A 15,601-nucleotide genomic window follows, 5' to 3' on the forward strand; every position below is an offset into this window, starting at 1 on the left:
CAGTAGTATTTACAGCAAATTGTGTTAAATCATCTGTTTCATTTATCTTGGTATAATTAATTTTTGAAAGTTTGAGTAATTTAAACTGAATTTAATTATGCTTGAAGTCTGTATTCATAGTGTACATAATGTACCACACAAACTTGAACTAGAAACTGATTGAGGGTAAACTAAATAGGATGTGAACACTGAATTCCTAATCTTCTGTCTATATCAGACATGTTACTATATGTTACTTAGGCCTGGTCTACACTAGGAGTTTATCACGAATTTAGCAGCGTTAAACTGAATTAACCCTGGTCCCATCCACACAACGATTCCCTTTACTTCGATATAAAGGGCTCTTAATATCAATATCTGTACTCCTCCCCGACAAGGGGAGTAGCGCTGAAATCTGTATTGCCATTTCGAATTAGGGTTAGTGTGGCTGCAATTCGAAGGTATTGGCCTCTGGGAGCTATCCCACAGTGCACCCTTGTGACCGCTCTGGACAACAATCTGAACTCGGATGCACTGGCCAGGTAGATAGGAAAAGCCCTGCGAACTTTTGAATTTCATTTCCTGTTTGCCCAGCGTGGAGAGCACAGGTGACCACGCAGAGCTCATCAGCACAGGTAACCATGCAGTCCGAGAATCGAAAAAGAGCACCAGCATGGACCATACAGGAGGTACTGGATCTGATCACTATATAGGGAGAGGATTCAATGATAGTAGAACTACGTTCCAAAAGATGAAATGCCAAAACTTTTGAAAAAATCTCCAAGGGCAAGATGGAGAGAGGCCACAATAGGGACTCACTACAGTGCCGTATGAAAGTTAAGGAGCTCAGACAAGCCTACCAGAAAACCAAAGAAGCAAACGGAAGGTCCGGGGCAGAGCCACAGACATGCTGCTTCTACGCTGAGCTGCATGCAATTCTCGGGGGGGCCACCACCACTACCCCACCTCTGACCGTGGATTCCGAGGCGGGGGTAATCTCAGCCATGTCTGAGGATTCTGTGGACGGGGAAGATGAGGAGGAGGACGAGCTCACGGAGAGCACCCAGCACTCTGTTCTCCCCAACAGCCAGGATCTTTTTCTCAGCCTGACAGAAGTATCCTCCCAATCCCCAGACAATGAGGCCATGGAAGGGACTTCCAGTGAGTGTATCTTTGTAAATATAAAACATGGTTTAAAAGCAAGCGATTTTTAATGATTAATTTGCCCTGAGGACTTGGGATGCATTCACGGCCAGTACAGCTACTGGAAAAGTCTGTTAATGTGTCGGGAATGGAGTGGAAATCCTCCAGGGACATTTCCATGAAGCTGTCCTGGAGGTACTCCAAAAGCCTTTCCACAAGGTTTCTGGGCAGTGCAGCCTTATTCCGTCCTCCATAGTAGGCCACTTGACCACCACCATGCTAGTAGCAAGTAATCTGGTATCATTGCATGACAAAGCCTGGCAGCATATGGTCCCGGTGTTTGCTGGCATTCAAGCAACATCCGTTCTTTATCTTGCTGTGTTATCCTCAGGAGAGTGTGATCGTTCATGGTAACCTGGTTGAAATACGGGAATTTAATTAAGGGGACAGAGGTGGCCGTTCCTACTGGGCTGTTTGCCTGTAGCTGAAAAGAAATCCTTCCCTGCAGTTAGCCAAGCGGGGGTGGGGGGAGAGAGGGGAAGATCATTCGCGCTGAGCTTTTCGCGTTTGGCTGGCAGGGATCTTCCCTGATACCAGCCACGTGGTGGGGGGGAGGGATAAAGCGATCATTCCAGAGAATTGGAAGGGGGTGGGGGGTAGTTAACAGGAAAACCGCAGCACTCAACGGGCTTTGCTTGGTATGTGGGAAAGCAGGGTGCTGCTTTTCTGAAGGCTACAGAAGCCGAAAGACAATGGCTTACTATGGCCGCATGCAAGCCGAATTCTGTTGCCCGGTCCTTTGTCTGTGCTCTCTAACACCAAAACATCAATATTAAGATGCAAAATGTGACCTTGTACCGAAATCACGTGCTATGTAATGTGAATAGTGGTGTTCACAGTGAAAGAGTATAAGCATTGTTCTGTAAAATGTATTTTTTTTTTTTTTAAATACTTCTCTTCCTTTTTTCCCCTCCCTCCCACAGCTGCAAATTTTTCAAGCCTCTCTCCTCGGTTCCAAAGGCTATCTCACATAATGAGGCGAAAAAAAGGACGAGTGACGAAATGTTCTCTGAAATCATGGAATCGACCCACAGTGAAAGAGCTCATCTGAATGAGTGGAAGGACGCGGTTTCAAAGTACAGGAAAGAGGCCAGTGAACGTGAGGAAAGAAGGGACCAATGTGAGGAGAGGAGACATGCTCGAGATGAGAGGTGGTGGCAGGAAGATCAGAGGAGGCAGGATGCAATGCTGGGGCTGCTGCGTGAGCAAACGGACGTGCTCCGGTGTCTGGTGGAGCTTCAGGAACGACAGCAGGATCACAGACTGCCGCTGCAGCCCCTGTATAACCACCCTCTCCCCTCACCATGTTCCATAGCCTCCTCACCCAGACATGTAAGAACGCAGGGGAGGGAGGCTCCGTGCATCCTCCCACTCCACCCCAGTGGACAGCCCAACCAAAAGGTTGTCATTACTTTGAACTTTTTTAGTGGCCTTTTCCTTCCCTCCTATCCTTCTCCCAAACCCCACCCAGGCTACCTTGTCAGTTCTCTCCCTCTTTTTATAATCAATTAATAAAGAATAAATGATTTTTAAATGATAGTGACTTTATTTCCTTTTGAAAGCAAGGTGGGTTGCTTACAGAGAATGAGTCAAGGGGGCGGGTTTTTATCAAGGAGAAACAAACAACTTTCACACCGTAGCCTGGCCAATCATGAAACTAGTTTTCAAAGCTTCTCTGATGCGCAGCGCTTCCTGGTGTGCTCTTCTAATCGCCCTGGTGTCTGGCTGCCTGTAATTAGCGGCCAGGCGATTTGCCTCAGACTCCCACCCCGCCATAAAGGTCTCGCCCTTATTCTCACAGAGATTGTGGAGCACACAGCAAGCAGCAATAACAATGAGAATATTGGTTTGGCTGCGGTCTGAGTGAGTCAGTAACATGCGCCAACGTCCCTCTAAACGTCCAAATGCACATTCTACCACCATTCTGTACTTGCTCAGCCTGTAGTTGAAAAGCTCCTGACTACTGTCCAGGCTGCCTGTGTATTGCTTCATGAGCCATGGCATTAAGGGGTAGGCTGGGTCCCCAAGAATAACTATAGGCATTTCAATATCCCCAACAGTTATTTTCTGGTCTGGGAAGTAAATCCCTTGATGCAGCTGTTTAAACAGATTGGTGTTCCTGAAGACGTGAGTGTCATGAACCCTTCCCAGCCAGCCCACGATGTTGGTGAAACGTCCCTTGTGATCCACCAGTGCTTGCAACACCATTGAAAAGTATCCCTTGTGGTTTATATACTGGCTGCCCTGGTGCCCCGGTGCCAAGATAGATGGAACCCATATCCCTATCGCCCCACCACAGTTAGGGAATCCCATTGCAGCCAAGCCATCCGCTATGACCTGCACATTTCCTAGAGTCACTATCTTTGGTAGCAGCAGCTCAGTGATTGCTTTGGCTACTTGCATCACAGCAGCCCCCACAGTAGATTTGCCCACTCCAAATTGATTCCCGACTGACTGGTAGCTGTCTAGCGTTGCAAGCTTCCACAGGGCTATCGCCACTCGCTTCTCAACTGTGAGGGCTGCTCTCAACTTGGTATTCTGGTGCACCAGGGCAGGGGAAAGCAAGTCACACAGTTCCATGAAAGTGCCCTTACGCATGTGAAAGTTTCACAGCTACTGGGAATTATCCCAGACCCGCAACACTATGCGATCCCACCAGTCTGCGCTTGTTTCCCGGGCCCAGATCGGCGTTCCACGGCTAGAACCTGCCCCATTAACAACATGATCTCCAAAGCGCCGGGGCCCGCCGTTTGAGAGAATTCTGTGTCCGTGTCCATGTCCTCATCACTCTCGTCGCCGCGCTGCAGTTGCCGCCTCCTCCTCGCCTGGTTTTTCTGGTCCTGGTTCAGCATAAACTCACGAGAATGCGTGAGGTGTTTACAATGTTCACGACTGCTGTCTTGAGCTGAGCGGGCTCCATGCTTGACGTGGTATGGCGTCCGCAATGCAGTGTTCATCCAGGAAAAAAGGCGCGAAACAGTTGTCTGCCGTTGCTTTCATGGAGGGAGAGGTGAGGCTGTACCCAGAACCACCAGTGACAATGTTTTTTGCCCCATCAGGCATTGGGATCTCAACCCAGAATTTCAATGGGTGGGGGAGGCTGCGGGATCTATGGGATAGCTACCCACAGTGCAACGCTCCGGAAGTTGACGCTAGCCTCGGTACATGGACGCACACCGCCAAATTAATATGCTTAGTGTGGCCGCATGCACTTGACTTTATACAATCTGTTTCTGTAAAATCGGAATAATCCCGTAGTGTAGACATACCCTTAAATTATAAAACCCAGAAGCTGCAAACATGGGACTCAATGCTGCACTCCTTAGACAAAATTTCCACTGACATCAAGGGGATTGGGGTTGAGTGACGTTTTGGACCCTTATAGGAAAATTGTAGCTCTTCCTATTCTTGAAGTAGAATATATGATTTGGGAGGGATTTGAAATTTGTTCTGCTGAATGCTGCTTGTTAAAGTAATCTACTTGATGCTATTTAAAATATATTACACTTCAAAGATTGAAAAAACATGTTTGTATACTAGTAGTAATGTGTGATGTAAAGGAAACAAACACTTTCCACAAGGCAAGGATATATGGCTTTTGTCTTATTTCCTTGTGTAGTAGGGTCCATGCTTTCTAAAATATGAAAACTGTCACTTATTTTATAAATACATGTTGGGCCTCTGATAATCATAAAAGGATTATCATCCCTAACAGGCCCATGTGGTTTTTCTGTAGATGCCTGCTAAGAAGGTATCTTTCTAATCTCAGAGAACCTAACTTGTGCTATATTATGGTTTGTCTCCCCTTCAATAGGACTTTGTTTTGCATCCTTAAAACAAGCAAATGCTGTAATGTATTGAAAATATCAAGCAGAATAAATGAAACCCTACTGAGCCTAATTGTTGTGTTTTAACTTTATAGCTAAAACCTCACTATCTCTAGCCTTGTTACTGTAGTTACTTATTAGATTACTTTCTGTAACCCACATTAATCTGACCGATTCTTAATAGCCAGACTTTTAAAAGTTCATTTAAGGTGTCAATAGTATATTCATGCTGACTTACTGTGCAAGAGAAGGAAAATTTAATCTGCTGGTTTGCCCAGGACTCTTTGTAATGCTTTGTCTGCGGCGTTCCTTAAAGCTATAGAGAAGACCTTTCTCTCACAACTTAGATTTCTGAAATAAAAATGCAAACTTTAAGTGCTTTTGGTTTTGAATGAAAAGCAACTGCAAACTTTGTAAAGCGTAAAGAGGATCTTGGATATGATGATGTAAAATGTTAAAGAGTACTTGTTTAAACCGTGTGGTTTAGTTCCTGTCATACATACCTCAGGCTCTGCTCTTATAATGCACAGAAAGGTAACAAAATACTGCACTGATCTGATAGGTTTCTAACAACCCAAACAGCAATCATAAAAAAGTATAAGAATTTTTCCTGAGCACTCTTCCATATACTAGGGCCAGACATAGTTCTACAATCTCTAACTGCAATACTGATCCTTGAATTATTACTTCTAAAGTACCCTGCTACCCACCCACACCCCCGCTCCTCATTCCACTACAGTAGTAGAATCACAGGGATCCCAAAAGTCTCATTATAATAAATTAAAAAGCGAATGGTCATGAAACTAGACAAGAACTAGGCCTTATTGGTAAAACCTACCTTGGTAAACCACTGTCTATATTTCACATCTCACACCTGTATAATCTGAGTAGTTTGTTAAGGAGAGTTGAATTGAGTCAATATAGAACAAAAACTACTTCAGAGATTTAGCTTTTGAACACTAACGCTCTAAAGGGATGTTATGTCCCTGTGTGATAGTCTTTAAAAAGTGGTATTTTACTTAGAGACTCTACTCAGACAGACACGATTGTCTGTTTTGGGACTAGCAACAGAGGGTCCTGTGGCACCTTTAAGACTAACAGAAGTATTGGGAGCATAAGCTTTCGTGGGTAAGAACCTCACTTCTTCAGATGCAAGTGAGGTTCTTATCCACAAAAGCTTATGCTCCCAATTCTTCTGTTAGTCTTAAAGGTGCCACAGGACCCTCCGTTGCTTTTTACAGATCCAGACTAACACGGCTACCTCTCTGATACTTGTTTTGGGACTGACGTTATTTGACCATTAACTGAAACCACTGTGTTACGGCTGCATAGATTCTGCATTTAGATTTATAAAGAATCTAACCATAACTGATTAGTGATTTATTGTGAATTACCTGTATAGAATACACTGAACTGGATTTCTGAGCAGCTGGTTCCCTATAAACTAATGCACCTCCAAAGGTTCAAAGGATAGAGCTGTTGGAATCTAGGACTTGTAAATGCAGGGAAATACTGTCCCCCTTTCCCTTTGTGGCTCAAAGAATATGGACTTCCCCCCTCTTGGTCCTAGGAAGATACAAGAAACTAGCCTCTTCTAAAATTAGGATTCAAACCTTTTTCCTCCAGAAGACCTCGAATGTGGTGTTCACAATCATATTTATAGTTTTACATAAGCTTCAGTTGCTTTGACCTTGTACATTTTACTGTACCTAAGATACTCCTGATTCTATATATACTCCATGTTCAGAGGTCCTGCTCAATGAAACTTTTGTATGTGACACACAAAAGCCAAGTCCTTCAGTGCTATATAAACAAACCTAGTAATTCAATATACAAAAGGATACTTAATTTAGAATGTAAATGTCCTACGAGGTTCGTCTTTAGATTTGCAAACATAATTACAAACTTAACAACCATTAAAGATTAGCAGCTATATTACATATCTGCTAAACCTCAAGCTACTAGTAAAATTAATTGCCCGTAGCTTTAATAAAAAACCTGAACCTTCCATTTTCCAAAACTACTTTTTTAAAGGTCCTGATCCTAGACGTTACTCTGGACTGGTAGACTACTGCAGAACAACCTTCAAGATTGAGGCCTAAAACCTATTTTAGAAAATGGAAGGCTGAGATTTTTTTAAAGAACAATACTGATTTTTTTCCTATCCATGTGAAATAAACACTCATGTATCACAGTATCTTCCTACTGTTTAGTGCAGTGATATCTTGTCTGTTAATAGGTAGCTGGTTTCTTGAAAAGCTTTTTATATTTTCAAAATACAGAGTTAGAACTTATTTAGCAAATATATTGTTACTTCAAGCTGGCCTAACTGCTCTAAAGCAAAGAACTTCTTCTGACTTACTAATAAAGTTAAAGCACCATCAGATAGCTGTTATACAGAGTAAACACTAAACCTCTTACCCACCATAAGTAGGTTACCATAAAACAAATGTCACTATACAAACAATAACCTAATACTTATTTTACTATTGATCCTTTCACTTAAATCAATGACAAATCTTCCCCTGACTTCAATGGGAGTAAGATCACTATTCCTGCCCTTTATTTTTAAAAATCATTTTCTGGAGCATTTAACTGACCAGACACTTTCATTTCAAACCCTGTGCTTAATACTAAACATTACAGAAAAAAAAAGTGACAAAACAAAATGGCTGGTGCTGCCAACCTGGAGATGATCTGTGAATTTCAGAACCTGCATGTTTGGCCACGGTGGCCTGAACAAGCTACTGTCACCAAACTTTTGGATGCAAATGCATTCACTGATAGGATAAGGTAAGACAACCATGTTTGGAGAGATCTTGGCAAGGAATGCAGGGCAAGTTGATGACATGGCTCTAAATGCCAAACAGGTCCTCAAACTTTTTGGTGGCTAAATTCTGCTCTTGGATCTGTATATGTAATAAACCATGGGCGCATATGTTCAGACACCACAATCATCAGTGGAGACTGAATCTGGGACCTTCAGCACTAGTATAAAGTTCACTCCTGTGCAGTGGGTATGTATAGACCTTACACAGGACCTCTGCACTGGGGTAAATTTCATGGCTCTTCTACTTGTGCTAAAGGAGCTAATACAGTAGCACCTCAGAGTTATGGCCACCTCGGGAATGGAGGTTGTTTGTAACTCTGAAGAAAACGCTATGGTGGTTCTTTGAAAAGTTTACAACTGAACATTGACTTAATGCACTTTTGAAACTTTATTATGCAGAAGAAAAATGCTGCTTTTAACCATCTTAATTTAAATGAAACAAGCACAGAAAGTTTCCGTACCTTGTCAAATCTTTTTTTAAAATGTTCCCTTGTTTTTTTTCAATAGTTTACGTTTAACAGAGTACGATACTGTATTTGCCCCTTTTTTGGGGGGGGTTGATGGGGGGAAGAGGGTCTCTACTGCTGCCTGACTGCGGTCCCAAATGAGGTGTGTGGTTGACCAGTCAGTTTGTAACTCTAGTGTTCGTAACTGAGGTTCTACTGTATTAGCTTTCAGCCAGTAGGCTACTATACTTCCTTGGGCAAGACACTAGAGGGAGAGATGATCACACAGAAAGGCAGTGTATTATGCACATCAGGACCTTGCTGACAGACAGTTGTGTGAGGATAGATTATAGCTCTTTAATTATTAAACCACAGTCTTTGCGAAGAGTTCACAGTACAGCACTCGTATAACACAACACAGTAAAACTGCAGGGGTCTGCTATAAGAATATGTATAAAAGTGTACTCAGTTAATTTGGCTCTGGAAAACCACCAGTTTAGAATACCATTCGCAATAAGAGCAACATTTAAAAAAAAAAGCGAGGGGTAACTACAAGTTTACACTATTTAACAATGAACAATACATATGTTGGACACTGGCACCAGTTTAATATAGGAGCCTTTCACATCTGGACACACACTCAAGGGACCAGGTATTTGGACATGGATACAGCCACTTTAGGCTAGATCCACAAAGGGACTTAGGTGCCTAACTGCCCCTTTAGATGCTTAAGTCCACACTTAGGTGCCACTGAAATCCTCAAAACCCCTGCTCAGATGCTGCCTAACCCTGTACCCACCTAAGCTCTCCAGGTGCCTAAGTTTCTGCTACTGGGCATGTGCAAGAGCATCAAAGGTAATACCACCAAGCTGCTCACTGCAAGCGAGGCATTCCCTGCCTCTCTTGCCTGTGGTGCCTGATCCAATAGGCATATGCTGAGCACCCCTAACCCACTTAAAGACAGCTTGGGCAACCAGATCAGGACATTTTCATGGGAGGGGAGGGACAAAGCAATGTGTGTCTCTCCCCCCCCACCCCCCAGGAATACACAATAGACCAGTGGTTTGGGCATGCATCTGAGATACAGGAGGCCTGTTTTCAAATCCCCACTTTGTTGTGGAGCTGAGCCTTGGTTTCCCACATCCCAGGTGAGTGTCCCAACCACCTGAACATTAAAGGCTTTTATAAGTGAGATGTAGATCTTCTTAGTCTTGTCCCTAGTGGGTAGCCGTCCACCTCACAAAATCGCTATAGACTTCAGCATGGCACAGTATGACTGGCAGGGTTTACTTAGGAAAGTAGGTTTTTAAGGTAGATGCATTCACAGAGTGTGGGGGCAAATTTGCACACTCCCTGCCCTCTTCATATATCACTTTCTTTAACCCTAAAGTGAGTCTCTCTCTCAGCCCTCCCCCCATTTTTTTTATTAAGAATAAAATCCACCAGTCATATCAAACAGAGATGGTAGAAGTGAATTTCTTTGGCAAAGGAAGGGAGTTATTGCAATTATTGACAGTGCTGTGGCAGACTACAGGTTTTCATACACAGTGCATAGCAAAGGAGTTAATGGTCAAGGATCACAATAAAAGGAAAATTCAAGAAAAGGTAGAACAATAACTAATGCTTTCACAAATGCAAACATTGAACATAGACTGAGATAGTTTGTTTAGTTATCAGACAAGAGTAAGTTCTGAGTATTAATCCTGGAATAAATACGTAGGTCAGTACCACCCGCAAAGCTATTCTGTGCTCAAGTACTGGTTTCCTCAAATACTTCTAGACTGTGGGAGAGCCCAGCCTTGCAGCAGGACTGGGATCACACAGATCCTGCTGCCACAATAGTAGGAGCAGGCTTAACGAATAGTCCTATACAGGGCTCTAGACTGTGGCTCACTGCTAAGGCAACAGTGTCTTGTGTATCACCTACCTGTCTTCCCAATCACCACCCCACACCTTGCCTGTGTCAACGATGGTACTTGAATTTGTACATGTACAGTTAACAACACAGTCAAATCCTTTTTTCCTGGGCTCCTGATACAGGTATAGCTGCTCCACAGTAGGTGAAGTGACTCTAGCTGCACTCCTGTAGAGCTCTGGAGTTCCCTTCTGTGATCTATTGGCTGAGCTACAGGGAGGGTACAGGGCCGAATCTTAGTACCTGCTTTGAGAAATTCCCTTTAGCTCATGTGGTAGAGGCACAGAGAGGGGTTTTTTGGTAGCTGAAGAACCATCATTCTAGTTCCAGCTTCCCACCTGTGTATGTATGGAAGACTTAACTGATAACTGATAGATTCATTACAGCAAGATTGTAGCTACAGGCTGAAGTGATTCAGCTTTCTGCTGAAGTACTTGATTGAGATAGCTCCTGGGCTACATTCCCTGCTCATGCCTACAGGTTCCTCCTCTACATTTGTAGTGGTCCCTTAGTGGAATAAACCTCACAGTCTCTCTTTTCCCTAACCAGCTGTTTCCACAACCATTTGGGTTCTTTTCTGCAAGGAGGGACCCGTCTGCCTCTCAAAGCAGATGGAAAGGGGAAGGCAAAGCTTCACCATGTGACCAGCAAGTGCTCCTTGGAGCCCACTTTGAGAATTCCTGCTCTAGCATTGTACAGGGTTTCACACTTAAAAGGATCATCATGAAACCTCTGCACAACATTCACATAATTTCAGAGCACTCTAACCTGGAAAAGCTTTAGAAATGAGATCAGTGCAATTTAACTGAAGCGTGATCATTAATATTTCCTCTTACCACTTCAGTGTGATTGTAAAGCTACAATTAAAAATGCACTAAATTTGATTTTTTTTCCCTTAGTACAGCAGTTGGATTTTTTAATTAAATCTTTCACTTAAAGAATCAATTCCATGAAGGTCTCAAAATGACGTAAGAAGCCTTTGCCCACCCTCTTCTTTCTGTTCTAGATTTTCTGGTTTTCATTAGTATGTATGACCTATTATTCACAAAGAGAATCCAAGGTTTCTGCTAAAACACTATCTATTCTCTGTTACTGTTCTGTTTCCAGATCACTATATGATAAAGCAACCAGCGATGCCTAAAATTTCCAGATCTATACCAGATTTGGAAGGTTGCTGTCTATAATAAAATTTACATTATTCACAGATTCCAAATACAATTATTGTTGAAAATCAGAACTTAAACGTTTCGTGGTTAGAGTGATGAGAACGTTTCACCACTAAAGCATATTCCCAATAACCTACATGGCAATGGTGGTGTACACTAAGCCTCGTAAATGTTATTTTAGGTTTTTCTTCCTTGACAAATATTTTGAATTAAGCTTCAGTGTTACTGAAACTCCTTAGAACATCATAAAAAGCTCTGCCTTGCTTAAAAGCATCGTGTATTTTTTTCTCTACTTGTCTCTGAAAATTCTTTGCTAAAAAGCAGAAGAAAGTGTGAATGAATCAATGCTAAGCATTCTTCAGCAATGAGAGAACCAGTTCCTTAGTGACTGAAGGCATCAGATCTCAGAATTTGGTGAGGGAGTTTATCAGTTGATTTGAATTCAGTATGGCATAGGGGAAGTGTAATGAAAATCATACACAGACTAGATAGTCACATGGATGCAGGGAACTCAATTATTTACCTAATTATGTAGTAGAAAGGGCATATTTAATTTTAAAAAATGAAGAGGGTTGCCAATTGTGGACTGGCAGAGGCTAGTGTTTAGCTTCTCTTTTTCTTCATGTAAAACACAGACCAATAATTACAAATCTTTTTCAATCTATCACTGCAGATTAGATAAACAAGGATGCGAAGCATTGAAGAGTGCAGTTGTGAGGTTAGTTACATATATGAGTGAAAAGCAGTGTCATTCCTATTGCTTGCTTATGACTTCCTTGCCCCTTCAGTGCCAATCTGAATGCAGCTTCAGCTATTAGAAAAGAAAGTTAAGAAATCATCAGTATTTGAAAAAACCTTACGCAGGAATTTTAAACCTTAGAAATTAACTATAATATGACTTGACCCTTCCATTTCAAAGGAGGGGCAGGTCATGTGTGGCAGGACAATGTGTGAAACTTAATTATTATAACTATCCAAAACATACTTGACATGTTGTTCTTTTTGTTCAGCAAAGAACAGATCAGAGGGATCTTTCCTATTCCTTTTACATACAATCCTAATGATAATTACTAGAACCTTCTACTACATTAAAATGCAAGAGTTTGTTTTAAGTTCATCAAACTTAAAGAGAGAGCTGTTATAAATTCACTGTTCTTCTGTTTTGCTGCTATTCCTGAACTTCACCACCATAACTGTTATGTTATCAGGACATCCTCTGTAAAATGACTGCAGAACTATACTCTTTGCACCAAAATGTGGTTCATCCAGGCGTTCCTTGATGAATCGAACAGCCTCTTCATTGCTGAAAGCATCCCACAGGCCATCAGATGCTAAGATCATGAATTCTGGCTGTAGTTTGTCCAGATCAAAGGTCAGAATATCTGGGTCAGGGATAACAACATTCAGATTTTTCAGTGGATAATCTCCTAGCGAGCGGGACATGGCCAGAATCCCCTGAACACGCCAGGAGCCATTAAAGCTTATGAAGCCACCTGCAATGAAACACAAACTCTGTTAAATTGCATCTCTATGACTTACTGCTAGATTCACTGTAAAATCTGTGATATTCCCAGATAAAAACATTACATATCTCAAAAAGTAGAAGATGCCTGAAGTAAGATAAACATCAATACAATGCAGTGAAGAGTTGGATTGGGTCTAAATGTGAGCCAGTGCTGTTGAAATAGCTGAAACATAACATCAAACCTCCTTTCAAAATGAAGCACAGCTTTGTGGTTTTTTACTCCTCAAATGAGTCTGACAAATTGTTGTCAACAGAGAGGTCTCCCTTATTTTAAGGGGTTTACTTTCCAGTGAGCCTTGTGTCAGTGCTTAGACAATACACTGAAAGTGAATCTCTAGATTCTGATTTTCATAAAGCTCTTCTTCTGCTTTTGTACAATTCACCAACAGGTTTTCCCTCATTTGGAAGGATGTATGAAGGCAATGGAACATTGAAAACACTTGCAGCAAGACCAAAATCTCACTCTAAGGTACATAAACAAAAGCATTTATGGACACCTCCATCAAGTTGTCTTGGGTGAGCTATAATGATAATGACCCAGAACACACTTGTTCTGAAAATAATTCAATTCTCCTTCAGCACAGAAAATACAAGTAAGGGAGCTGATTGCTTGGTACAAACAGCAGCACCATCCTCAAAGCTAAGCATAATTCATGAGGGGAGGGAGAGGGGGCAAATTATGGTCACACCGAAGTCAATGACAAAATTCCCCTTCTGACTTCAGCGTGGTCAGGCTTTGGTCCTTAAACAATAAGATTTAAAAAGGCAGTTTGTGTGCTAGGTAACTTCATAATGCTCAAGGACAAGGCATGGAACTAATAGATCAAGATTTATGTACATTTTAAGTCAATTTTTGCTCTCTTAAAAATATGAGCATTAAAGTTATGGAAGTTCTTCATCCAAAAAAGAAAAATCAGTAAAATGGTCACTTTGCCTTCACTGTGGACGACATATGTATGAAAAATTCACATTTGATAAATGCAATCATTTTTCATGATTTACAAATTGTCCGGAAAAAGATATATATTTTTTTTAACAAGTTTGCTATTCAAAATTATATTTTTTGCCTTGCAAATAAATTCCAGCCTATTATTTCTTGCAAACTATTCACTGCAACTATATTATCCACAACTGATTATTTGGACATAAGTCACATGATTCCCTGTTCCCTAGTTGGAGGACCTAATCTTTAAACTATTTCCGCTTCCACTTCAAACTGTATTTCAGTTAATGATTAATTGATTCTTGGTTAAAACCCAAAACTAAATTTATGTGAACATCAGTCTGAGCAGAACATTTTTGCCTGAATGTTTGCAAAGTGGATAATGATGGGCATGAAGGAAAATTCTATTCAGAAGTCTCAAATATCTGTGCATAATTCTCACTCCCTGCCCACCTCTATTGAAGACTTTTAAAATGGAGTCTCAATATTAAGACATGCACAGTTCCGAACAATGGGAATTTCTAAGACTGTATTTGAAACACCTTTTCAAACATGCAGTCAACCAAACCCTGGGCAGTTGCTATATGCAATTGTACATTTTTGAGTGGCCTCTTGGAATGACATGTAGCCAGTGCACTTATTGCAGAAGATCCACAGGACAACTGGGGAAAAAAACATGATTACAAGAGAGCAAATAGTCAGAATGTAGTCTTGTGTGTTTTGGGATGATAGGAAAAGGATACATTTGCAATACATGACAGTTAATTTTAGAGCATGCTATATACCTGTAATTCAAGGAATGCATTGCCTGCATCTTTTATTATGCTTACAGAAAAGACATCTGATGCAACAGACTCATTGTATCTACTTATTCTAATGTTTACTGCCAGAACTGATGGATACAAAATGATTTTTTTGCTGTCTTTGTAAAGCAATGACTGAAGTTTTTCTATGGCACATGTTGTATACCACAGAGCTAAACGAAAAAGTATTTTTTTACTACTTTTAATGTTTTCTTTGTTCAATCATGCAAACAAAATACTTAAAAATTGTCATTAAAACCACATATTCTGCATCTCTAAATGTTACTGATGAGGCATAATCCCTATTTACAGAAAAAAAGATTTTGGCAACAATACAAAATTTTGCTTTTTAGACAGCTCAGTTCAAAGGATTATAATGTTCAAGGTGAATAACTTCTATTTACATCAGTGACAATCAATTTGTGGCTCCAAAATTGCATGTGGCTCTTCACAACCCTAAATGGAATTCTTTCAAGGCAAGCATCTAATTCGATGCTTCACAGCCGACTCTACTTGGGTCTCTGAGCTTCCATCAACATAGTTAACTGAAAATCCCCTATTCCAATCGAAAATCCCTTTCTGTCAGGCTGTAGTGGTTGTAGACTGCATTTATGCTACAGGGCTATACCACCATAGCTATGCCGGTATAGTCTCCATAGTGTAGATCTCTGGTTCTCAACCAGGGGTATGCAAACCCCTGGAGTACACAGAAGTCTTCCAGAAGGTACATCAACTCATGTAGATATTTACCTAGTTTTACAACAGGTTACATAAAAGCACTAGTGAAGTCAGTACACACTAAAATTTCATATAGACAATGACTTGTTGATACTGCTCTATATACTATAGACTGAAATGTAAGTACAATATTTATATTCCAATTGATTTATTTTATAATTATAAGGTAAAAAGAAGAAAGTAAGCAATTTTTCAGTAACAGTGTGCTGTGACGCTTTTGTGTTTT

At 41.2% G+C, this 15,601-nt stretch overlaps 2 protein-coding genes across 15 annotated transcripts in view; one reads left to right on the plus strand and one right to left on the minus strand.

Moving 5' to 3' along the window:
- Nucleotides 1-15,601, plus strand: part of B3GALNT1 (beta-1,3-N-acetylgalactosaminyltransferase 1 (globoside blood group)) — a 37,202-nt gene that overhangs the window by 14,194 nt on the left and 7,407 nt on the right. For 3 of the 12 annotated variants that reach the window (XR_004647065.1, XR_004647072.1, XR_004647074.1), the window contains one exon: nt 13,281-13,360. The gene's annotated coding sequence lies outside the window, so the exon portion shown is untranslated. Of the gene's footprint in view, nt 1-1,087; nt 1,141-2,105; nt 2,293-12,039; nt 12,085-13,280; nt 13,361-13,470; nt 13,524-15,601 lie in introns of those variants that run through there. The other 9 variants (XR_004647068.1, XR_004647071.1, XR_004647064.1 and 6 more) reach the window with 7 other exon arrangements.
- Nucleotides 7,477-15,601, minus strand: part of PPM1L (protein phosphatase, Mg2+/Mn2+ dependent 1L) — a 186,713-nt gene continuing 178,588 nt past the window's right edge. For all 3 annotated transcript variants that reach the window (XM_034781182.1, XM_034781184.1, XM_034781183.1), the window contains exon 4: nt 7,477-12,859. In XM_034781182.1, the coding sequence (XP_034637073.1) occupies nt 12,513-12,859 (347 nt within the window). In that variant the 3' untranslated portion in view covers nt 7,477-12,512. The remainder of the gene's footprint in view (nt 12,860-15,601) is intronic.

This window comes from Trachemys scripta, chromosome 9, assembly GCF_013100865.1.
Source record: "Trachemys scripta elegans isolate TJP31775 chromosome 9, CAS_Tse_1.0, whole genome shotgun sequence".
Taxonomy (NCBI): Eukaryota; Metazoa; Chordata; order Testudines; family Emydidae; genus Trachemys; species Trachemys scripta.